This window comes from Nelumbo lutea, chromosome 1 (assembly GCF_056320005.1).
Source record: "Nelumbo lutea isolate HS-2025 chromosome 1, American lotus-T2T, whole genome shotgun sequence".
NCBI lineage: Eukaryota > Viridiplantae > Streptophyta > Magnoliopsida > Proteales > Nelumbonaceae > Nelumbo > Nelumbo lutea.
In genome coordinates, this window is record NC_142684.1 from 132,791,362 (window position 1) to 132,816,591 (window position 25,230).

The 25,230-nt window shown below is 37.7% G+C and overlaps 1 protein-coding gene and 1 non-coding gene across 2 annotated transcripts; one reads left to right on the plus strand and one right to left on the minus strand.

Annotated features, from left to right (window-relative positions):
* Positions 1 to 8,797: 8,797 nt before the first annotated feature.
* LOC148877659 (receptor-like protein kinase HSL1) lies at positions 8,798 to 12,800 on the minus strand. The gene is made up of 2 exons (XM_088942274.1): positions 10,018 to 12,800; positions 8,798 to 9,607 (listed from the first exon to the last, which is right to left on the minus strand). Exons 1-2 carry the CDS (start codon positions 12,602 to 12,604, stop codon positions 9,216 to 9,218), a joined length of 2,979 nt encoding a protein of 992 aa, XP_088798400.1. The 5' UTR covers positions 12,605 to 12,800; the 3' UTR covers positions 8,798 to 9,215.
* A 10,388-nt stretch (positions 12,801 to 23,188) lies between these two features.
* On the plus strand, positions 23,189 to 23,261 carry TRNAE-CUC (transfer RNA glutamic acid (anticodon CUC)). The gene has a single exon. It is a non-coding gene; the product is annotated as a tRNA-Glu (tRNA).
* Positions 23,262 to 25,230: the final 1,969 nt, after the last annotated feature.

Consider the following 25,230-nt stretch of genomic DNA (forward strand, 5'->3'; position numbering starts at 1 on the left):
AAATTAATTAAGGACTGACAAAGAAAGATGTGAATGTGAGGATTTAACTTCTGAAAATTGAGGAAGATTGGTACGAAGGTTGGGATTCTGGTATCTGGGTATGTGAGGTTGGTTGGTCGCCCCTCTATCTATCCTACTTAATTAATCATGCTTTTGTCCATTACTTAAATAGTTTTAGTTAAAACAAACAAAGTACAATTGGTTTACTTATACAAAAATCAATGGTTCCAACATTAAAGAACCATTCTTATTGGTTCTTGAAGTTGAAGTTAGGTGTGGGAGATTCGTAAGAGGGAAAAGACAGTTAACAACCCATGGATAACAAAATTGTGAAAAACAATCGGTCGAACTTGAATAGTCTATTGGGGTTTTGGATTCATCTAAAAAATCAATCAACATGAAATTTTATCAGGTTCAATTAAGTGAAGCGACAAGGCCAGAGGCTCTAGCTTCATAACTTGTTACACTCCTGCTTTTGATTGATTGATCAAGAAACACGCCATTGAAATTTGAACAGATCGAGTTATTATAAACTGTAAGCCAGCATACAGCCAGCTCATCAAGTATATCTTTGGCATCTATGCTGCATATACAGCACTATTTTTTGAGAAAAGGTTGTCGTTTTTTTTTGTTTGGAAACTTTGCTCTCAGGTAGGACGTTTCATGAGGCAACAGCAACACTTTCTGTTTGGTATCAATGCCCTATATCTGTTTTCAGCACTGGTATTCATTATAGGAAGTCCATGTCATTATCACATCATTTCCTCGCTGGCAGCAAGAAGCTTCAAATTGAGAAAATGTCGAATAGGCGTTTTTCCATACCACGTCTTCCCGATTTTTAAGGCATGGTTTGGAACACCATTTTTTATGGAAAAACGATTCCATATATATTATTGTTTTCAAGAGCACCGATTTTTTCAACGTGGCACTGATGTATCACCATTTTCTAGAGCAACGTCATCGATGCCAAACACAGCCTAAATGGGCCAAAAAATTAGCATGGGAAGACTTGGCCCGACCAATATAGGCCAACATGAGTGGCCCCGGCCTAGACCTTTGGATTTCAACCAAGACTAGGTCAAACCAATAAAAATGGTAATTAATTTAGCTCTTCTTTTCTTTTAATTGTGAATCAATAAAAATTTCATTAAGTGCCAAGTACATAGCAAGTTGTTTTAATCTGAAGGTATTTCATGAAGACATTCAAAGATACGAAAGTCATGCGGCTATTATTTTATGTAATACTTGATCATTTAGTGAATCCCATGTGTTTGCCCTAATCCATGGTAAAGAGAATGGGTATATATACGAGGCATTCAAGTAATTAAGAATCTAAGATCTCGGGCTGTTAAATGTGAAAATACGAGTTTGAGTTTGAGAATGGTCACTTTATGTAATAAATAAAATAAGTGTGAGTTTCGAAAAGCTCATGGCTGATTCAAAAAGTAGGAGTCACTACTTATTTTATTTAGAAGAAATGGATTCTCGTTTTTAGATTCAAAATTCGATTTACTTGTTTTGATAGTGACTCTGTTCTCCATAGGAAATGACACACGACCGAAAGATTTTAAACCCAGAAGGATTGGGAGAGGGAAGGTGTTAGGCACCCCTCTCTCCAAGTTGTTGTGGCAGCCAAAAACGGGAATTTGGGCTCAATTTCTAATGGAAAACAACAATGAAAAGTGTTACTCAGAACTCCAAAAATCAAGTGAAAACGCTCCCAACTTTACCCAAAATTGAATTAAGGTGATGTTATCAGATCTTAGGTATTGATTTCCCTAAGACCCCCGCCTAGAGGTGCTCACGGTTCGGTTTACTCTCTCCAGACCAGTTTGGTTAACCGAACCGTGAGGTGATTTTCTGGACCGAACCAAACTACTCGGTTTTTCAATTTAACCAAACCAAAACCGATGCAACCACTCGATCGGCCGGTTAACCATGGTTTGGTTTTTCTGTTTTTTTATGCCCTCAATATTTAAACAAGGGGGAAAAACCTTCCCTGCCAATGGTCTGGAGAGAGTAAACACTGGACAGAGCCATGAACTAAGGAGAGAGAGATAGAGAGAGATGAGTGACTGAGACTGAGAGAGATCAGTGAGTCTGAGTGTCAAGTGAGTGTCAAATGAGAGAGAAAGACTAAGAGATGAGAGATTGAGATTTCAGATTTGAGAGGAGATGACAAATGCCGGTCTGAGAAAGTGAAGGTTGAATCTGAGAGGAGACACCAGATGTCGGTCAAAGGCTCGTCCGTCGGTAGGTTTGGCCTGTTGGGGAAGAAGAAGAAGAAGAAGAAGAAGAGTATGAGAGAGAGAAAGAAGAACATAGAGTGAGATAAGACAGACACAGTTGGTTGTCTGGTCGAAGTGTCAAATGTCGGTGACTCGATCTGTCAGAGGCCGTCAGTGATTCAGTCAAAGGGCAGAGTACCAGAGGTCGTCGGTCCGTTGGGAAAGAAATAACTGAGAGTCTAAGAGAGTGAGACTGTGAGTCTAATTCGAAGAAGTTGTGGGAAGGAAAACCACCGAGACAAAAGAGAAGAAAGGGCTAAAGGCTTGAAATTTTTTTATTTTCGAGACTACGAGACTGACAATCTCCAATATAGCACTTTGGCAGAGGCTGAAACTTTTGCATTGAAACTTTCAAAGTTTTTCTTTGAAACTTTTAGAGAGAAAGTCTGAAAGTCTCTTAGACTGCCCAAAGTGCTGAAACTAAACCGAAATTATCAGTTTTTTAAGAATATCGAACCAAAACCGAACCGATCGGTTCAGTTAACCGATTTTTTTGGTCGGTTTTTTAGTTTTTCTTCACCCCTACCCCTGCCTCTCTACCTATTTTTCTCAATCTGGATGAAACTAGAAACGCAAGTATTCTAATGGTTTCTAGACTTTAAGCAACCCAGAACTAAACTAAGAACAAAGATTACAAATTCAAGTTCAAATGTTAAAATGAGAGACTTACCTCTTGTGTACAACCTTGATAGGAGTTTCCCAACAGTTGAGCTTAACAAAAGAGTGGTTGGATAAACTCGAAAGAGGTTTGAAACTATTGAATCTTAGAGGTTTCATGCAAATTTCAAATCTGAAACACAATAGAACAAATTTTGAATTTTGGGTTCAAATTCTTGGGGGTTTTCTCGTGAATAGGGAACCTACAAGAGTTAGGAATACTTCTTAGATCTCTTCTTTGTTTTTTCTCTTATTTTCCTACCCCCCCCCCCCAATTGAGCTCAAATTAGATCAATATTTATAGAAAAAGGGAGGGGGACAGGTCCAAATTCTTCATCTACAGTGCTTAGAATTTAACAGAGGTTTTTTATGGAAATAGGTAAAGACTCTTCAAAGAAATAGATACCCAGTCAAGTTTTCCTATTTGGTGAAATATTTTCTTCAATTTGGGAGTGATTTTCATGGGTTTTGTGTGTCTAATGGGAGCTTGCGTCGTGCCTGACATGGCAGTCTCGTATTTGATGTTGTTAGTGGCATAAAATGTAAATTTAATGAACTTTTAAAAGGGTTTTGTCTTTTCTTAGTTTTAAATGGGGTATCTTTGGGTTTTTAGGTTTTTTGGGTCTTTTTAAGCTCAATTTCATTAGTCTAGATGTTGAATAATTCAAGAATGACATCAACCATCACCTTTTTGAGGTTTCAAGTTAGGACAAATGAGGTGACGATTCGATCTAATGCTTCATAATGTTTTTTAGTTTAACGGTTGAACAGGTGAATTAGGACTTGAAATTTGAAGTGTTCAAGGTTTCTTGGGTCTCTAAAAACAATTGTGAGGTCTAATTGGCCACATACGGTCGGGATCATAGAGATCTATGGCTGACATGTTCAAATCAATAGGATTTACCAAAATAGAATCTTTATTTGATGAAGGATCAAACAGGGGAATTTTAAGTGGGTAGGCATTTTTGAATGTCCTAAATATGATGGAAGTGATGGATCTTTGATGTGGATTGATAGGTTTGGTTTGGGTCAATGGTTTATCAGTTAACGAAACGATCCAAAATGAAATCTCACTTTTTTAACGGTTAAATGGACGAGTTTGGTCGTGAAATTTGATGTGCTAGGGTTTTTGGGATTTTCAAACACAATGATGAGGTCTGATTGGTTAAATGAAGTTGGGATGATGGATGACAATCTCTATTCGATGATATTTGCTGAAATAGGACCTAGGCTTGATGGCGGGTCAAACCGGGGAATTTTATGATGAAATTTGGTGGGTAGGCATGGATTAAGGTGTGGAGTCAAGTGGATGATTCTGATATAAGAAATAAATGGTTAATTTAAGTTTTCTAAATCTAATTGTGTAGGGCTGTTAGAATGAAATTTATGTGTTTTTGAGGTTGGTCATTGTAGACTTGTAGTGGGATTCGCTGATTGTATTCTAATGATCTTGAAGCAATGGGTGCGTTGGACCAAGGCTATTATAAAGGAAGTTTGCATGATTAATGGTGGATGTGTGACTAATTTATAGTTTCCTAAGTCTGTAGGTCGTATTTAAATAGACATCGATGTTGATCTCAAGGCTTTCATTTGTCCTATGGATTATGTCAAAGGAAATTTTTTTGGCTTTGTAAAGCTCAATTTGATCTGCTTGTGGTTCAAGTTTTGGAATCTGAAAAAAGGATACGAAGAGGTAAGGTGAAGGGAACAAGCAAAAATTAGGTATTGACAACAAGAAAATAAAGTTAAGGTTTAGTAAAATCTACATGCATCATTGGATTTACACATGCAGATGCCCAAAAGGCGTTTAATAATTTTGCATGAAATTGATGGAGGGTGTTTTAGTGATTTGAACAACATGAATTTTGAAGCAAAGGGTGTTACAACATTACTTTGGTCAATGTGAAGTGGAGCTTTAATGCTTTGATGTGATTCATTGAATAGCCTAAAATCCATGTCTCCTTCCATTACCAGATTTTAACACTTGAAAAGGACTCTAACACTGTATTTGATTGGAAAAGAGAGAAGAAAATTTTTCTTTTGGAAGAGAGTGGGGAGTGTTTTGTTTCCTCCCTTTCTCTACTGCTCTTCTTTGCTTTTTGGTACCTTTAAGAAGAGAAAAATAAAACATGTCAGAATTAAAGAAATAATAAATTCCTATTTCAAATAAATTAACTATCTTAATTATATGTTATGTGCCGAAGCTCAATCTGATGTCTCAAGATCACCCTTATTCTTAGAAGCCTTCTCATGGAGTTGGAGTTGGTGAACATTCTGAAAAGAAAATCCTCGGCCAGGTCTGGTTAGGGTGCATTCATATCTTGTTGAGCAGTTCCACATGAATCCGGATCAACTGAATGCTTTAGCTGTATAGTGGGCTGTGAAATCAATAATAGCGCCCATGCTGGCTACAAAGTACATGAGATGAGACCCACACTGAAAGGTTAAATTAATGGTTGTAGTCCCCATGTATTATAGGACTGGTGTGGACTTCTGAACAGCTATTGCATTCAACTAATCCTATCTCGTTGTAAGTGATGCACATTCCTTGTTTCAGCATTTTTTACGTGCATGTGGGCATTTTGGTCAATGCATGTGTGAAAGTGACAATAAATTAGGGACAATTTAATTAATAAGAATGTTTAGTATTTTGATCTCTTCAGGCTTCATCTAAAGTCTAAACATTGCAATTGCGTTATTCTTGAGGCCATAAAAACATCTGATTACTACTTTGTGTTAAAGGAAAGAAAAGGCTTTTTTCTCAACAAAGAATAAAAAAAGAAAAGGAAAAAGGGGAAATAGTCGCCTCTTGATTCCTCAAGAACAATTTGACCATCCAAAAATTTTGTTATTGCACAAAATTATATATAGAGAGCCACGGATGAACCCTCCGTGGACAAAAATTAAGTGGTAAGTGGACTCTAACCATATGCTTAATTAATTTCTATGGAAAAATAGGAATTAACAAAATTATAATCCTCCGAAAATAGTATAAAAAAAAAAAGCTTTGGAGAGCCTTAGGCTACGTTTGATTTGAAGGAAAATGTAGGGAAAGAAAGGAAAAGGTAGGAAAACCTATACAAGATTTGTGATGGTTTTCCAACCTATCCCTTTCTTTCCCTACTTTTTCCTTCAAACCAAATATATCCTTAATGAGATTATAGAAAAGCTAACAATCTCTTAAGGAACGGGATGATAAGAGGTTGAATACATCAATTGGGTCCCAATTGAAACTGATGGATTCTTCAGAATTGAATTAAATTAAAATTAATTTTGATGCATCAATGAAGATCCATGCTAGATGTGCCTTTAGGCCTGTCAACGATACCCGTAAACCTGCAACCTGATCCGATATCCGATTCTATAATCTTGGATTTGGATGAGGTAAATGTCATATTGGGTCGGATTCAAATGGCAGAAGTAGAATCCAATTAAAAATCAGATCGAATTTGGATTCACCCCATCTGATCCAATAAAAATCCGAGTCTGATATATTTATAAATATGAGTATATTTCATCTTATATACTTTTATATATTAATGGAGTAAATAAAATTTCTTAGGGGTAAATGAGGAAATCTGTTCCTCAAACCCCCAATCGGTCAGCCCTAAAATCCTAAACCCTCACTTAACACTTCAACAATCGACACTTTCTTCTCACTTCTCCTCTCTTGCCGTCACCTAACTTGCATTGCCATTTGCCAAGTTGCTGCCATTCCCTCCTCTCTCAACTCTCACTCTCTGCAACAATCAAGTTGTTGCCGCCGTTCTTTTTTCATTGTCACGTTACTTTCTTGCTTAGGTTTTCCTCTTAACCATAGAGCTCTCATGCACGGTTTTCATTTGTTCTGAATAAATTATAGATTATTTCAAAATTTTTGAAATAAAATTTTAAATTTTATAGATTATAAATCAAAACTTTTGAGTAAAAATTACGATTTTGTTTTAATGATATTACAGGATTTAGATGAATCCAATAATCCGATGACAGCCTAGGCGCCTTTACTTGCTTAGCCCAAATGATTAAAGCCATCAAAGGATACTGTAGCTGAAATGGGGGCAGCTCTGGAAGCCCACGAGCTATATATCGACCCAACTCCCAGCTCCACTGTAATCATGTGGTGATCGCAGGTGACTCCACTTGACAATCCAACTTCTGTTGGGTCGTGGTAATCCTTGCCGGAGAAGCTGCTAGATCTCGACGGTAGAAGAAGGTAATCAAGCTGCAGATTGGCTTATAAACAAAGGTCACTGTGGTATTCAAATATTAATTTGAGGACAGAGATAGAGCCCCTTTATCTGCTTCCTTATTATCTATCTTCTTGTTGAAAAAAAAAAAGAATAAGTTTTTGTTGGAGGGTCCATGTTATAATTTCTGATGGTGTGTATACAGTAGATACAGCTGGGCGGCACGGTGACCTCTGCCTTCCATGAGTAATTTATTGATGGATCAATGAGGAAGATTATGACATTTACATCCACTCAAATGTCTGTAATTCTTCTAAGCTATCACCCTTTCGATGTTTAATGTGACAGTTATGCTTGGTTAGGTTTGCCTTTTAAAACTTTATTCTCTACTTCTCAAGTTGGTCTCGTCAGCTGAGTTTTAATAAATTTTAGTGGGCTAAGATTTTGCCTATTTGGGCCCATCATAACATAAAGATAAGAATTGGAAAAGTTTAACTTGGTCAAGTCAACCTCATCATTTAATAATTTTTGCTGAGCTGGGCATCCCTGGACTTATCAACAGTCTACACGTGCACGGTGGGCATTTCATCTTTATTGACCAGAGAATGAGAGAGAAGGATGGAGAGATGGGCTTGGTGGGCCCAACTCACTCAAACTGGTTAATGGGCCATGGTCATTTACTCATTTAGTGAGGAAGGACCCACTTTTAAGAACTTGTTGGGGCTTGGAGGGAAGTCAGGGAGCCCTAAAACTTTCAGTACTTCATTTCAATTTTTAAGTTTTTAATTTCGGTGACAGTTCACTCATTCACTGAATGTTGATGTCAAACCTCCAGATACTGGGCCAACCATGAAACACCACGTCAGTCTGACGTAGGACTCATTTTGTAAGGAACAGACATGGCTTCTTACAGTAGAACTGCAGACTACTTAAAACTACCAAACCTCCTTGGCCTTGAGTTGGACTGGCTGCATGTTCAGACACTCCATGTCTGCTGGGTACAGCACAAGGACCCTGAAAAAAAGGTGATACTGTTTGATTACATTACAAATATAACATGCTGAGTAGGAGTATCAATGAAACTTAAAACAACAGAAATTCCCGGGTCAGGTCTCTGGCTAGTGGCTTCCATGAATGAATTGAAGCGTGAGAATCAGTTCCGAGGATAGAAATCATGTGAACCGCCTACGAAGAATACAATTCCCATGATTGACAATTGACTGATCATGGAAGAGGGAAAAGAAAAAGGTTGATATCACCGTTGACAGATCATGGAAGGGAAAATCTTTTTTTTATTTTTCTTGTCATTTGCATCACTGTATGAGAAAGATGGACAAATAGTAAATCTTCTGTTGATGAGAATAATTTGAAAACTCCTTGGAGAACTTTTGTGGGGTTTTATGGTTGCCCAGAAATTTACAGGAGACCAGGTGCTACAGAGACCAAAAGCAAGAGCTACCATTGAATGAGAAACAGACAGCGGAAGTAGGGGGGCCTTTCACTAAATCGGAAGGACCATGAAATGATCAAGATGGAAGAGAGAACCAACTGGCAACTGCCTTAATTAACTGGCATAGCTCTGCAACCACATGTAGGTCAAATTTTCAGTGCAGTTTCAGAGGACAGTAGACACAGCATTTAATCCTCCATGAAATAACAGTAATGTAGAAGAAAAGACAAGCCCATGCTTTGTTTCACTAGCATTAACTGCAATTACCAATACAGGTACAAGTGCCAATGTTAATAATCATCTGCCATATCCGAGAAGAAGGAAAAAAAAGGGAAAAAAAAAGGCAACCAGCACTCTACTACTGATGAGAGGTCTTACTATAGATAGCTTTCTTAAAGCTTGTTTAAGAAAACTTTTAAGGGGTTAATTAATTTACAGTATACAACACCAGCACCTTAATAGAAACACAAACTCCACCGAGCTCTCACCCTCTCCATGTTTCTTCTTCTCCCAATCTCCCTCCATGACACAAACAGCAAGAGGGGCTTAAAATTAGTAAATGAACCAGAGGAAAAGCAGTTTTCTTCCCACTTCCTTTTTAAGATTGTCTCTGCAAAACCTTGCACTGAGTTGTTAAACCACACTACCCAGATCAGTTGAATCCCCGTAGTAATAGGGTGACAACTTCCCATCCTTCTTTCCAGCCTTGGGCTTGTTTTCTGCACCCACTTCCTGCAGCATCTTCACCACCCTTCGCATGGAGGGACGGTTGATGGGGAGAGAGCTGGAGCAGAGGAGCCCAATATTAAGGACCTTGCATATTTCTTCCTTGAAACAAAGGTCAAGTTTGGGATCAAGCACATGCTCAACACCTTTTTGATCCATGGTGGTGCAGACCCACTTAACCAAGTCTTTCTCTCCGAATTCGGGGTCAACAGGAAGTCTCCCTGTAACCAACTCAAGAAGAACCACCCCGAAGCTGTATATGTCGCTCTTCTCATTTACACGAAGCGTGTATGCATATTCTGCAACAAGTTTAACAGGAAAAAAAAAGAAAAAAAAAAAAGAAAAAACAGATTATTCAAAAAATGAAAGAGAAAGAGAACAAATAAAATTAATTTCTTGAATGGATCACAAGCAAACCAGTAACCGTGATAGGTTAATGGTCCAAGCTTAAAGCAAATCCCAAACCAGAAGACGATTTTGTAATAAACAAAAGATAGGCCACAGTAAACAGAGCTTTCAAATCAAAAGCAGTATAATAGATGAACAAAGTAAGTATCACGGATCAAAGGATTTAAGAAAAAAACATCTTGGAACCATTTTATCTGAAATTTATGAGCATAAAAACAAACGATTACTATACTCAAACCGGAAAATGGAAGATGTAAGATGAAGATATGCATAAAGGATCAAGTGATCGAGTTTCACTAACCTGGAGCAATGTAACCACAAGAACCAGCAATGACAGACATTGACTTGGGCCCTTTTCCAACCATATCCACAACCTTGGCAACTCCAAAATCTGCCACACGAGCCCCAAACTCCTCATCTAACAAGATATTGTTGGATTTCACATCTCTGTGAACAATTGGAGGGACACAGTCGTGATGCAGATATGAAAGACCTTCCGCAGCATCCACAGCAATCTTGTATCTTATAGGCCAGTCCAACAAGCCTCCCTTACTGCTATGAAGCAAATCCCCCAAGCTTCCATTAGGCATGTATTCGTAGACAAGAAGCTTGCAATCCCGAGTTGTACAGCTGCACCATAACTTGACTATGTTCTTATGTCTGATCTTCCCCAACGTCTCCACCTCTGCCTCAAACCCATCATCCGCCATCCTGCCATTCTCAACATCACCACTGTCATCTCCTTTCTTGGATGCACCCCATAGCTTCTTCACAGCAACTGTCTCTCCATTGCTGAGTACAGCCTTGTAGACCTTCCCAGAAGCGCCACTACCGATCATGTTATCTTCATCGAGGCAATCCAAGATCTCATATTCACTGAAGCGCAGTTTGTGGAAGGACGTCAGCGTCCATTTCGATTTATCGACACCATTCTTTTCCTTCTTGTAATTCCTGTACTTCCACAAAAACCAGGCAACCCCAACGACAAGGACCAGAGCAGCAAGTATAAAGATTGACCTTAGCAGCCAAACAAAGCCCTGGCTTTTCACTTCAGTTTTGGTTGGACACAGACCTGCCAAATCTTTGCATAAACCAGGATTGCCCAAGAAGCTACCCCTGTAAGCATCTTTAGCGTAGAGAGGGGGAATATCTCCAGATAGGAGATTGTTTGAAAGGTTGAAACGATTAAGCTTCAAGTTCTGCAATTCAAGTGGGATTTCCCCAGAGAAAAGATTGCCCGAGAGATCAAGGTAATTAAGTACCGGTAATGTCCCAAGGTCCTCTGGAATTTCACCGGCTAGTCTATTATTGGAGAGGTTCAGTTCATTGAGCTTCTTCATTGACCGGATTCCTAATGGAAGCTGACCTGAGAGCTGGTTATTGTGAAGATCAAGCGTGATGAGTTCAGTAAGATGCACCAGTGTTGCAGGTAACGGGCCGCTCAGCCGGTTATCACCAGCATAGAACTCAACGAGATTATTCAACGATCCAACTTCTTCTGGGATGTTCCCTGTAAATTGGTTATTCGAAATAAGCAGGACCGAAAGATTAAAGGCGCCGGAGATTGTCTTAGGGATCCCACCAGAAAACGAGTTTCCAGCAAGCTCAAATAAAGAGACACGCGGAAGGCCCCAGAACGCCGCCGGGACTTCACCGGAGAGCTTGTTATTTAACAAACGAATTCTATTCAAGCTTCGGCACTGACCAAGGCTCTCAGGAATTTTCCCAGAAAACGAATTCTGGATCAACAGAAGCTCTTCTAGCAAACCTTTCTCGCACAAATTAGCAGGAATCTCACCGGATAACTGATTTTCTGAAACATCTATCAACATCAACGGGGAATTCTTCCCGAGATCCTTCGGCAGTTCTCCGGTAAGCCGGTTACTAAAGAGTCTCAACTCGTATAGATTCGGCGACAGAGCGATACTTTCTGGCACAGTTCCCTCAAAGTTGTTCTCATACAAATTCAGCGACTCGAGTGGCAAGCTACACAATTCAACAGGAATTGGTCCCTCTAAACGGTTCGTGGAAGCATCGAATCTCCGCAATGCCGTCATTTTAGACATTCCCCTTGGCAAATTACCGGACAACGAATTGTTGTAAAGCTCAATCTGTACAACACTCGAAAGCTCAGTAATCGACTCTGGAATCCGACCGACAAGGTTGTTCAACGCTAAGTCCAAGTCCGTCAGACGTTTAAGCCGGCCGACCGAGTCAGGAATCTGACCCTCAAGATTGCACTGAGTAAGCCAGATAACTTCCAGATTTGTCAAGTTACCTAGATCGGGCGGAATTGGACTCGGCGTAAATGGGTTGTAAGATAGATTAAGTTGCCTAAGAGTGGAAATGTTTCCGAGAAATAAAGGAAAGGGGCCATTGAGGAGATTCTCAACGAGGGAGAGCACCTCAAGTCTCTGGAATCGCCCAAAACTCTCCGGGATGTCGCCGGAAAAGTTGTTTCCTGACAGGTCAAGGCTGCGAAGAGTTGAGATTTCGGCAAGCGAGGCCGGGATAGGACCCACTAGATAGTTCTGGGCGAGGTTGAGGTCCCGGAGATTCCGACAAGCAGAGATTTCAACGGGAAGAGAAGAGTTGATGGAGTTGTTGTAGAGGGAGAGGAAAGCAAGGTTGCGGAGACGACAGATGATAGTTGGGAAAGGACCGGCGACGTTGGCACTGGAGAGGTCGACTGAGATAACCGAAGGAGGAGTACTGGAGTCGCAGCGGATGCCCGTCCAGTTACATGGAGTGTCGTCTCTCTCGCTCCAGTCGGCAAGGGCGCCATCCGGGTCATCGAATCCGAGTTTGACTCGTTGTAGATACAGACCTTCCTGGTTTAGAGAGAGAACCTGAGAAGGCAAAAGAAGAAAGAACAGTAGCAGAAGCATTGTTTGTCTCTCGAGACTTGCGAGAGGGACAACGGAGAGAAGAAGACACGATTTTGGTTTTGTATAATAAGAGAGAGAGAGAGAGAGAGAGAGAGAGTCGAAGAAGGAGGATACTAGTCGAGCGTACCCGTCGCATCATTATGATTGTGGATCCCGAGACTGTTATAATGACATCGAATGGTCAATAGGTCTTGACCTACTTTAACTTACTAAGATGCAAATGATGGTAACTTTTTAAGCAAGTTGCCCATTTGCCATTTGCCAACGAAATGGGGTGAGAGACACGGTTCGACCGGTTTCTCCCGGTTCGTCTGCCAACTTTTCCTTTTTTTTCCCATTATCGAAAGTCCTCTCAGCTTCTGCTGAAGTGCTGAGTGCTGATATTTTCAAATTTCGGAAGCTTATTTTGGAATTTGTAAACATGCGCGAGGAGTGCGTACGGTACGCAAATCTGCAGACTGCAGAGTGCACACCGCACAATCCACTGCGCCATTCACCATTACTTTGTGCTCTGCCTCACGCTAAATTGCTTAGAGGGAAAAACCGAAAATCTATGCTTGACAGTCTACCACTTCGAAGTTCAAACCAAGAATTCTGTTTTCTTACAATGAAATTGTTTGGCCCGTTCATCAATGATCAGACGGTAGCAAATGACTGTAGGACCGAATCTAACCTATGAAACGAGTGTATGTTGCCCATGTGTCAATATCTTAACTGCCTTATGTACAGTCAGTGTCAGGCAGCCTTGAGCATTGACTGAAGTCCGTCAGTGGTCAACAGGAGAAACTGGGTCCCGCTTTGATTCAGTGCATTTCGAGTGGATCCAGCAGTACAGTGTGGACGATCTCAGCGGTAAGAGATAGAATCCCATGCAGGTGGGGGCCGGTGGGGAGCAGGCGCATTGAGGTGGCGATCATAAGCCCATACATCTTCTTATACAGATAAAACGGTTTGTATGAAACTAAACCAAGTGATTGAACTAGATGATGAGGAGCCGTTGGATTACGGGTGAAGTGATCGAACTGGATGACTAATATTTTAAGGAAATTTTCGAATTTGTGAGGACGAATGGACGTTAGATTGATTATATACTATTCCTTAATTATTATTATTTATTATTTTATTATTATAAACAAATTCAGCCCATTGGGATAGTAAGGTGGAAAGAGAAAAGAGAGATAAAAGAGAGGAAAACCAAAAACGTGTGAAAACTGTGGTCTCCAAACTCCTGTCTCTCCGTAATGTAGAAATCGTCCAAATTTTCCCTTTTTCGACAAATTTCCGAACAAATCACAAGCCAGCCACAATCTGTACTGGTAGACCTGGCAATTGGGTAGGGTAGGCCGGGTTCGGGTTGAGTTAAGGTAATTTGAGTTTATTTTGGGTTTCGGGTTGGATTTTCAAATGCTAGACCCTAATTCTAAATATTCCGGTTAGGGTTGGCCATGGGTCAATTTGAGTCATCCAAATAATTGAAATTTAAAAAATAAAGAAAAATTACATGAAGAATGTCAAAATTAAAAGAATTAACTTTTAAATTCCAAATATAAAATAAAAATTTTGAATATTTAATAATTTAAAGAATAAACACTAAAAAGTAGAGATTAAATAGAAAAAATTAAACAGTGGAAATTTCTAAGAATGCATAAATAATCCAATTAGACTTGACAATTGAGTCAACGAATTGACCCATGACCCAACCCAGTTTTTTTTGGATTGAGTTGGGTTCAATCATTTTTACATTCCGATAACTAAATATGAGACTCAAACCCTATTTTTTCGAGTTAGGTTGGATTGAATTCCCAGATTGGGTCAACTTTTTGCCACGTCTATGTACAGGGTATGGACCGTGTATTTCCTGCATAAAGATCTGGCCCTGGCTAAATCAGCACCATTTCCAACCTGTTTTTGTTGTTATGTTCTGGGCCCACCAATCTCCATGTGGCACCTATCCTAGATCTACTCCATTCCCTAGAAAATCCACTGTCAGTCTCTCACCTGGCGAAGGAGGATGAACTGGAAGTTGCCAAATCAGATGAACCAGATTGGCTAACATTGTAGGCCCCATCTGAGTTCAGCTAATTTGGAATATAGACCCTTAGAGACACGGGCAACCACCGGCCACCGGCACTATATATTAAACTAGGAAAGATAGAGAAATTAATGAATTTAATATAATAGAATGCATTATATAGTTATCTTATTACTATGCTTTAAATGCAACGAGCAACGAGTCAATAACGAAAAATCTATGATTTCTTTTAATAATACAGAAATACAGAGAGTATCCCATTTTGTAGATCGCACCTTGAACACTTTTTACACCAGAATTCATTTAGCAGCTACAAATCTTATTTGAACGAATATGAACTAATAAATCCATCACTGATCCTCAGTTTGGGAAGAATGTAAATATAAATATAATTAGACCGTTAGACCTCTTTGCTTCTTGGGAAGTTACTTATTTTGGGTAAATGAATTTATCTATATTTATATATTTTATATAATTATGATAATGTTCAATTGTTCATGCATCTTTAGAACTTGTTATTAAAAGGGATAAATTTCTTCCATTCTAGTGTTGATAATCTTTCTCATGAAGGAAAATTAATTCACCTGGAAGATAGATATCATTTACCTAGGTTTTGATTCATTCAGTCAACTACGTTTCATTCTAAAGGATTTAATTTGGTTTTTCATAAGACCATATTAGAAAAAAAAAAAAAAAGTTATAAGTTAAAAGGGGTAAGAACTTAGAAGAACAAAGAGCAAATTGAAAAGAACTTGATGGAAGTCAATAGAGGAGTCAAAAATTTTCTCTTGAGGGGCCAAAAGATAGGAGAATGGAGAATGGAAATCAGACAAAATACTCTGAAGTGCTTATCCAACAAAAAAATCGGTTAGAAGTTTTCCTAGGGTTGAAAAACATGAACTCTATTTAAGGTATTATTCAATAAATAAGCCATTCCAATTTGAAGCCCAACATGAGAACCCAATCCAAAGGAATTAGATTGATCCAAAAAAAAATAATGAAATAGGTTGAATTTAAATTTGGGGATTCAACAAACCGAATTGAGTCAGGGTGGAGGTCAAGTATTAAGCTCACTCCACCCCACCCAGTAACATATTTTCTGAAAAGTTCGGAGACCGAATGGTTTAGCCAAAAAAAAAAAAGAAGAAAAATTGGAGAGGGTGGACAAGGTTCCCCGCCCTATAACTGACTTCAACCCTGTTAGAAGTAATAAAAAATAATATAAGCGTCAAGAATTTAATAATGGATTTTTTTGGTATTTATTTAAGGATAGATTTTTTTATTATATTTATTTAACGATGGATATGATACTAGAACAGAATGACAAAACAAGGCTCAGATGAAATTTAAATAAAAATTGGCGATATTATAATGTGGTCCAGTACTTGAGGCTGAAATGTTGAGTTTTCCTCCAGCTGTGTCAAGCAAATCCATCACTAGATACTATGTATACTTGCAGCAGTACAGGGGGTCACCTTGTGAAATTTGCTGGATGAAGAAGATGAAGAAGAGACTCCATTCCTTGTTGTTATTTTTATTATTATCATGCCTCCACTGACTAATCTTGCATATCTATTTCACCCTTTTCTTAGAAGAGACTCCATTCCTTGTTGTTATTTTTATTATTATCATTACTTTTTTTTCAAAAAATGGATTGGATCAAGCTATTCCATGTGATTTTTAGGCATGATCAGCCAAAATTGGGTCCTGCTGTTCCCCATATCACCTTCTTATCATGTGGAAAATGTACTAGGGTTAAATCAAGCACAAGTAGAAATTTCTCTACACGATTTATTTGAGCTTTGTGTGATACTATTTTTCTTTCTTTTAGGCAGACCAATCCCTCATTGTGGTTCGGAAATACGACATTGTAAACCGCTGGGTCTTGGGTTGAATGGTTCAACTACCCGGTTTTGATTTAAAATGAGAGGTAACACAGCTATCTTTTAAAACCAGGGATTGTAAAAAAAATTTGTAACCATCAGTCCTTGTTACAACCATTAGAATCTGACAGGTGGCAAAAGAAAAGATGATGGTGGGACCCTATACTACAATAGTGCAATATGGCTATTCAATATTACTTGCTTTGAAGGGAAGCTGAATGTACCAAAAGTAGACGTCGAATTTTGAATTGAGAGGTAACAGCTACATAGAGAGGCCAGAGTCCACGTAGAGAGAGAGTGGGTGGTTTGAATTTTCCATGTCGGCTTAACGCCTATACTCTCTTTATGGGTGATGGTAATTGGTAACACCATGTGTCTGCCGTCTGCGGTCTCCGTGGCTTAGCTAAGCACACGTGTCAGTTCACACTACATACAAACGGAGAATTATAGAATTCATTCTTTCATTTACCAGTTACCACTGGAACTGAAAGCTACTCCATAAAATTTGCCACGTGGCAATTTTGAGGTCATTCACAGTGTTCTGATTAGTTATTTCTATTTCTCTGGGAACTTACAAGGCGAGTTATGGGCCCGACAGTGATGACCAACAGATCAAGGAGAAAAAAAACATGATATGATTGGGCAGGGAAATTGGAACCAGGTGCTTAGCGTGAAATCGGGGTCAGAGGGTGTACACATCCTTTATGAAATGTCCGAAGGCGTGAAATGGAGGTACTCAATCGTGTACAGCAGCACAACCAACCAACACTCAGAGCAAATGAAAAATACTCTAACGACCCGGTGGAAAAACAAAAAAGATTGAATGACTTCTGCCACGAACCAAAGCGTGCTCGCTAGATTGAGGACTGAGGTGAATCACAATTATGCCCTGCCACTTGATTTGATGACCGATGGAAATAGAAGCAAAGATATGGCCCACCAACACTGCAACCCATTTTCCATCAATAACACGCGGCAAATTGAGTATAGTATAAATTCTCCATGAAGGATCGGTACCGTAGTACAGTGTGTCGCGGGGTTTATCGTAAAGAAAGGAAAGCAGATCAGAAGAATCGGAGCTTTGGAAAAGGGAGAAACTTACCACAATCGAGGCCACTACCACGACTTCCCAGGAGTTGCATGGGCTGTTGTAGCTTTCTCTTTTGTCTTATCTAGTGTAATTGCCAAAATTATAATATGTTAATCACCCACTCTTTGACTTCTGCTCCCTCCCAATCCCATTTCCATCTATGCTAAATACTGATTGAGTGGATAATCACTACTGAGGTCGTCGTACTCACTGCTTTTGATAAACAAAAGATTATGGTCCCACCATGAATTCAATTCAACGGTTCCGATCAAATCAACGAATAATAAACACTGGTGACCCAAATCCAATTATCAAGTAGGGTAGGGTTGTCATGGTCTGACCAATGGGAGCGCGCTCGTTGTGGTGGTGTCTCGTCGTCAACACCAAAAGTCTCGAACTTGGGACTTGGGAGTGTTCTTTCACCGATCTGTGTATCTCTGTATCAATTTCTCCCACCCAATTAAACCAATTATTACCACCATTTGAAAGTTCAAACTCGGATGCCGTCCCCGGTCCACCCTCTTTCCTCTCCACTCGATCGAATTAATTGAAATTAAAAATTTAAGAAAGTTTTTCACTCCTCGCAAAGTACACGTCAGAGCCTAAACGTGCGGTCATGTGCCAACGACCTCAATGACGGTCTTAGGATTCAAAAACAATTCTGATTACTTTGAATACGGTTTCTCTGTGAATCTGTGCTGTGCTCCAATTAAATGAATATGTTTATCAAAAAATATTTGGAGTAAATTATAAAGATCCCCCTGTATTATTGGATCATTAATAAAGGACAAAGATGATCCCTTGAATTTTTACTTTGCAAATATATCCCTCCTTAGAGTTACATCACTTAACTTGGAAAAAGATTGTCAGTTGTTTAATTTTTTTTCAATGTTTTCAACCCCCGTTGATTCGGCCGGTTCAATTGTTGTATATTCAATGTATATAAAATTTATGAAGGCCGTAATTTTACATTCCAATGTTTGATTAGGCTGATTGTTTTTTTTTTTTTTTTATTTTAGGTAACTTTTCCAGATCTATGCATCCTAAGATGTTTATATCACCTTGTCTCGATATTTTTTGTAAAAAAAAATTCTTTTTTAACCTCAAATTGTGATTTTTAATATTTGTATAAATAAAAAATAATAATAACTGAATTAAAAATCATATATTAAATATAAAATAATATATATAACATATCTGAAATATATTTATATATACTTAATTTATTTCTAATGTTGTGGCAAATATATTTATATATAACATATCTGAAATATATATATATATATACACACATATATGTGCATATATACATAATATAATAGATAATGATGTGGCACAGTCTTAATCATTCAACCCGGAGACCCAGCAGGTCGAGCTAGTGGCCCATGACACGAAGATAAAAATGGTTTAGTCTTCAGTTTATATTTATAATTTCATTTACTTTTTATTTGTTGAAGAAAGGAATGGATTTTTTTTTCCAAGGCAAAAAGCCATCCAACAAAATACTGGAGGCAATTCATTAACGAATTTGCTCAGAATTTCAATTGGATAACAAGGTCTCAAGCAGAAAATCAGGAGTCGACCATGTGTTCAAATCAACAATACTGAGACAAATCAACAATATGAGAGCATGTTTTGCCAATAAAAGAATCAGCAAAATAAATCACGAATTTAAAATAAAACCTTTTTATGCTAGTAAAAAAATTCTTGTTATTATAGATGTTTTCATTTAAAAAAAATGGAGGTATTTTTGGTCTATTAGAATTTAAGAGAAAGGAAAATAAAAAAAGTTCAGATAAACATTTTAATAATTTAACACATTATATTATTTGATAATGGCCAGGGGTACTTAAGGCAAAGTGAGGAGGTATATTAACCTATATTATTTTGTAATTTACCTAAAAAATTAAATAAAATATAATATACACCTTGATCGGTCCACACCGTTGATTTGACAAAGAAAGGACAGCGAATTAATTCATTGCCTACAAGCTACAGTAGTCCTTGAACGCTGTCGTCAACCAACAGACTCCGGTAGGGGTCCTACCAACGCGGCAAAGCTTTAATTTAGAGCAGGATTCACTCACACCTTCTAAACATCGTCATCATCATCATCATATAAAAAGATTCACTTACTGGTTAAGCACTTTTATTTCTTTTGGGTTTTAAAAGGAAGGTGGGCCCCCATTTGCACCACCGATGATGGGACCCACTAATCAAAGAAATGTAGCGCCCAAATCTAAATTATGATTTCTTTTACAAACTTTGAGGCAAAGTGCATGTCTCTGGAAAGTTAAAGCAGGTCATTTTAGACTTTTTCGTCAACATAACCATGTTGGGTTGGACCGTTCGGTTCAATTACTGTAATTAAAAAAAATGTGCAGGTAAAACCTCCTTTGAATTTCCACTAAGGTTTCTGACAATCATAAAACCTCCTTTGAAATTTGAAATTTCTTTTTAATAAAAACCTCTCCGGGGAGTTTTTTATATACTTTAAGCCAACTTTTTATTAAGGAATTTCACAAGTTTTATGAAGAATTTTCCCTCAACATTCTGTTTCTCTCTTTATTTCTCATCAAACTGAAAAGATTTTAGTAAAGTTCTATTTAAAACTGTCTTTAGCATGAAAAGGTTCACATGTTTCTATGTCCAAAACTGCAAATGCATATTAATGTATATTAAATTTTATTTTCTTGGCTAAATATCTTTTTTGAAATTACATATACTTCATCCATGCCTTTTATACATATTTTGTCATCCACATCTATTCATATTAATTTAAAAATAAAATATACTATATATACTAGTGAAGAACACCTATTATGTATGACTACATATATGATATATGGTATTTTGATTTAAATTTATTAATGTTATAAAACTCATGGAAAGTATAAAGATATATACATCGTATCAATATTTTTAAAATTTAAAAATTTCTACCATTTCATAAATCATACCCTTGCTCCACGATGAAAACTTTCAAAGTTTCGTTATTCTTGGGTAAATCTTTTGTTATTATAATTATTTTACTAATATTTTTTTCACCAATATTATTGGCTTTCACTACTTTATTATTATACAATAAATTTGGTTTTAAATAATTAGCCAAGAGAATCCCTGCCAATTCGTGTATGATTCCAGTGATCTGAACGTGGGTCACCGATTTCCTGGTTTAACAACCGGCGTAGAGCTCGAGCAAGGCCAGTTCTATTTTCTTTTTCCAGTGTATATACTCTGTTCTGTGCTCACGGACGAGATGGAAAAACTTTCATTTCATATAGGGCATCCAAAACAGCCAAGCGTGGAAGCTCTAACAACACCGAAAGGTATTCCCTGTGTAGACTGTGTTCAATGACTTCTGCTTGAATCCATTGGTATTTAAAACAAGGAAGCCGCTGGATGAAAGTATTGGTCCAAGTGCATGTAGAATCGAATAGCTGAAGTCTCTGGTGGTTTTACCTGCATGCAAATAGAATGAGAGCAGTTTTACAATATTGGACCCGAGACACCAACCTCTCAAACAATATGTAAGAGAGAGTAGCTTAATCTGATTAGAGCTAAAGCTGAAAGGATAATTTTCCTTTCTCAGTAAAGGGCTTTTCTCATTGTGTTGAAGCACTCGGGAGAGATCCCTTAAATAGTTGTTCCTCCAACGTTAAGTTCTTTGACATTAGGAACAACATTTACCAGAATAACCAATTGAGACAAGCATTAGAATTTATGCTCCATCAGATTTGAGACAAGTGTCTCAAGTTGACCAAAGATCTAACCACTTGGTCACCCAGTCTACACTGGGTCAAATGGATATCCATTGACCCAATAAGAACTACAATATGGATCCAAATAATCCAACAACATTGGTATCTCCATGCATAAAAATGTTTTCAAATAAACAATCAAATAAATTTATTTTTATAAAAAATAAATAAATAGGTAATTATTTAAAATGAATGATTGTGTGTGAGAGTATTGCACGGAGACAACCATCAACCATCAACATGTGGCTTGTCACATGACCATTGGATATTCCAACATGTTGAGGATTAAACGAGGGCCTATGGCCACTCTACCATCAGAAAGACCACAACCTACCAAGAGATGCTTAAAGTGACATTTAAATCTTCATTGGATACCATAGTTGAAACCCCATTTATGTTCTCTTCTTTTTCTTATGCTCTTAATGATTTTGGAGTAATTTGTTAGGTAATTTCAATTTAGTCTGATTATTGTATTACATGGAAGAACTTCTCTCTCGACATTTAAATATCTCCTCCTCCATCGGAAAAGAGCAATAATTAACAAGGACGACTTACCAATTACCACTTTCTTGAATAGAGTATCTGTTGTTCTTTTCTCAATATCTAGCTATTAACTAGGGGAGAATGCAGAGGAGAAGGGAAAATTGGTTGACAGTGTAATCAATGATGTATTTGAGGACCTCTTCTTTTGCTGGTTTAAGAGGGAATGGCTTAGGAGCACAAAGAGAATGAAAGAGAAAGGAGATGACAGGCAAGAAAAAAGAACATAAAGAAAACTTGGTGGCATATTTTGGTAATTTAATGACTTCTATCATCCAACTTAATAGTCAAGTGGCTTTTTTGTCTAATGACTAAAGTTCAGCGGGTCTTTATCACAAAAAAAAATAAAAATAAAAATACAAGGAGAGTCTTTATCACTGACCTTGTAGTACGGGAGGTTCCTTATAATTTATCAAAAAAAATCCGAACCAAAGTAAATTTTCTCAGTAGTTATGACTACAATAAAAACAGAAATCTTGCAAAACTAAATAAAATTTAAATCAAGTGGGTTGAGGGTTTTTTTTTTTTTTTTTCATTAGAAAGAAGCATGACGCGTAAAATGATGTATTAGAATCAATGGATGTGAGCCATATCGATCATAATGCTAAAATCTTTAGGCATTGCGTGAGGTCCATGGAAAAGAATAATTAATCACCACCGGCCACCGCCCCTCCCTCAGCTCATCCACTGATTCCCCACAACACATTGAAAGCTCCATCTAAACAAAAACAAAAGCAAACTAAACATCACACCAAATGAATGTGTTGGTTTGTCCATTTTTATGTTTAAATACCGATAAAAAAATAAATCCAAAATTAGTGTTCCCATATTTTGTAGCACCCACCAAAGTTACATACTTTGGGATGGGGTCCTTCCATTCCACAAATTCTACAATTAGACAATATTGAATTCCCAAAATGTGAAACACACCCACACCCATCTATCTCTCTCTCATCAAACACTCAGACCCTCAAGTGATTGAGGTTGATCCAAGGAATACTTTTTTTGGTTACACTTGGTATTAGAACTTTGTTTCCCATGATGTTTTCTCACATTATTTTAGTCGCCACATGGCCATATTATTATCAAAGGTTTCAAAAGCAAAAGCTTAGTTGATCAACCCATTTTCTACTTCTTGAACTGGGCCCAATCACCAATTTTCTCAATTAGAATAGTGGAAGAACGGGAACAGAGTCTTTACGGTGGGTTGTTATGAGGGCAATTACACTTTTCGTATATAATTCCATATAAATATAAAAACAAGACAACAACCAGTAATCCGTTGTAGTCTAGTTGGTTAGGATACTCGGCTCTCACCCGAGAGACCCGGGTTCGAGTCCCGGCAACGGAAATTTTTAATTTTTACCACTCGATGAACTTGGATGTGACAAGAAATGATAAAGTAAACTGTAAAATTGGGACGTAAGTATGATCCTTTTCTTTTCTTTCCTTCTCAGTTTGATAGTAAAACAAAAGATAGAAAAAAAAAAAACAATCCTTGTAGGATTCCTATTTTCTATAGAAAAGATCTTCATTCCCCACAAAGTTTGTGGGTAAATATAGATCAGCATTCATTTCTGTGCTTCAACCCACCAACACCATGTCTCTACACTGTTTACCTCAAAAAACAATTCTGCTCTTTCATGAGCACTCATGAGTCGGTGTGGCCTGTTGCCTGTGGGTGTATATTGAAACAGCTCAAGATCTAACAAAAGCCACAAAATCATTCCTTCCTATCTCTTTTTTCCTTTTCTTTTTATATGTTTTTTCAATCTCTCTCTCCCCCTTTTCTCAAGTATGTGGCCACAAAGGCTTCAGGCTCTGCAGACACATTGCAGGCATGTGGAGTTGTGGACCCCATGCAGGTGATTTCTGTAGTGAAACTAATCCTCATCAGGTGGGTAAAAGTTCAGCAACCATTTAATTAGAGGCCTCTGAACTGCATAACAGTTTGGGCCTACAAATCAGAGTTTTTTTTTTTTCATTTGCCTTTTCCTTGCTGTATAAGATGTTTTCTTATGTTTCACTGAGCTTTACAACTTAGTTTGCTAGAATAATCACCTTGTTAGGGGAATCAAACTCTTAGTCTTTTTCAACCGACACTATGACTGTGACTGTATTTGATTTGATGGAAAATAAGAATGAATCAGAAAGTTGAGGCCATGAAATTCTTAAGATATTTCTTATTTTCTATCAAACCAAACAAGCCTAAATCCACTGAATGGGGTCTCAAAAGCCACAATATATGGAACCTTTGTCTGAATATTAATCTTTATTTATTCTTTTTTCCTATCATCTTTATTTATTCTTGCAATCCTATTTTGGATAGAATTTGATGCAATTCTAGTTTTTCACCAATTTCTAAGGCTAATGGCTCAAGCTGATATATATATATATATATATATATATATATATTGCGTTCAAAACCACTATATTAATTTAGAGTAATATTCTGATTATTAGAAATCTACTTCTTCATATTTTTCCAGAAAGCCTTTCAAACAAATACCCTTCTACTTTTAGAGTGCATCATTGTGATCTAATTAGTTATTTTAATTCCAGCAATTGCAAATAACTAGAAACTAATCACTTGACCAGTTTAGAAAGCTCTTGTCTTTAGTGTTCCTTCTTTTGTACCGAAAGGGAGCAACACTGTTACAAGACATGAACATAGGCATGCATTAGAACCAGTAGCTTTTAATTTGTGTTCCATCCTCAGCTTTCATCATCAACTCTATTATTATTATTACAAGGAATTCTAACAAACTACAGTCGTATGCAGCTCTTGTGGATTCTTTGCCTTACACACATGGTGAGACCATGAAAAGATGGACTATAAGACTACATCTTTCATACCAGCTATTATAGGTCCCACCTTATCTGTAGGGTTCAGAATACCAAGATCTTGTCTCTTTGGTATTCACCATCAGGAATGAAGCCAGAACAGAATCATTCATTGGAAGGTTGAAGGTAGCCCATAGCATAAGCCTTAATATAATTAGAGGGACCATTTTTTTAGGATGGTTTCATTCTCCCATCCCTTAATGTATATAATAATACAAAGGGTATTTTCATTTTTTTTTTTTTTTTGGTGTTTTGGGGGTTGTGGGGAGGATCTCCCCTTGTGACTACTCCTATTATACCATTGCCATGAAAACATTGAGGCCGATATACACAACCCAGAACCCTTTCAACGGCACAAAATGCTCCGTTCATGCTTTTGCTTTCATGATTCATAGGTTTCTTGTAATCAATAATGGTGGTATTGGTGGTGGTAGTGGTGATGATGACGAAGAAACTTCATATATTGTATGGGTTCA

Excerpts from the sequence above, each read along its gene's own strand:
- LOC148877659 (XM_088942274.1), bottom strand. The coding sequence starts at position 12,604 with ATGCTTCTGCTACTGTTCTTTCTTCTTTTGCCTTCTCAGGTTCTCTCT. Across the intron at positions 9,608-10,017 it reads TTGTGGTTACATTGCTCCAG|AATATGCATACACGCTTCGT; the intron begins GTTAGTGAAACT and ends AACTTGTTGCAG.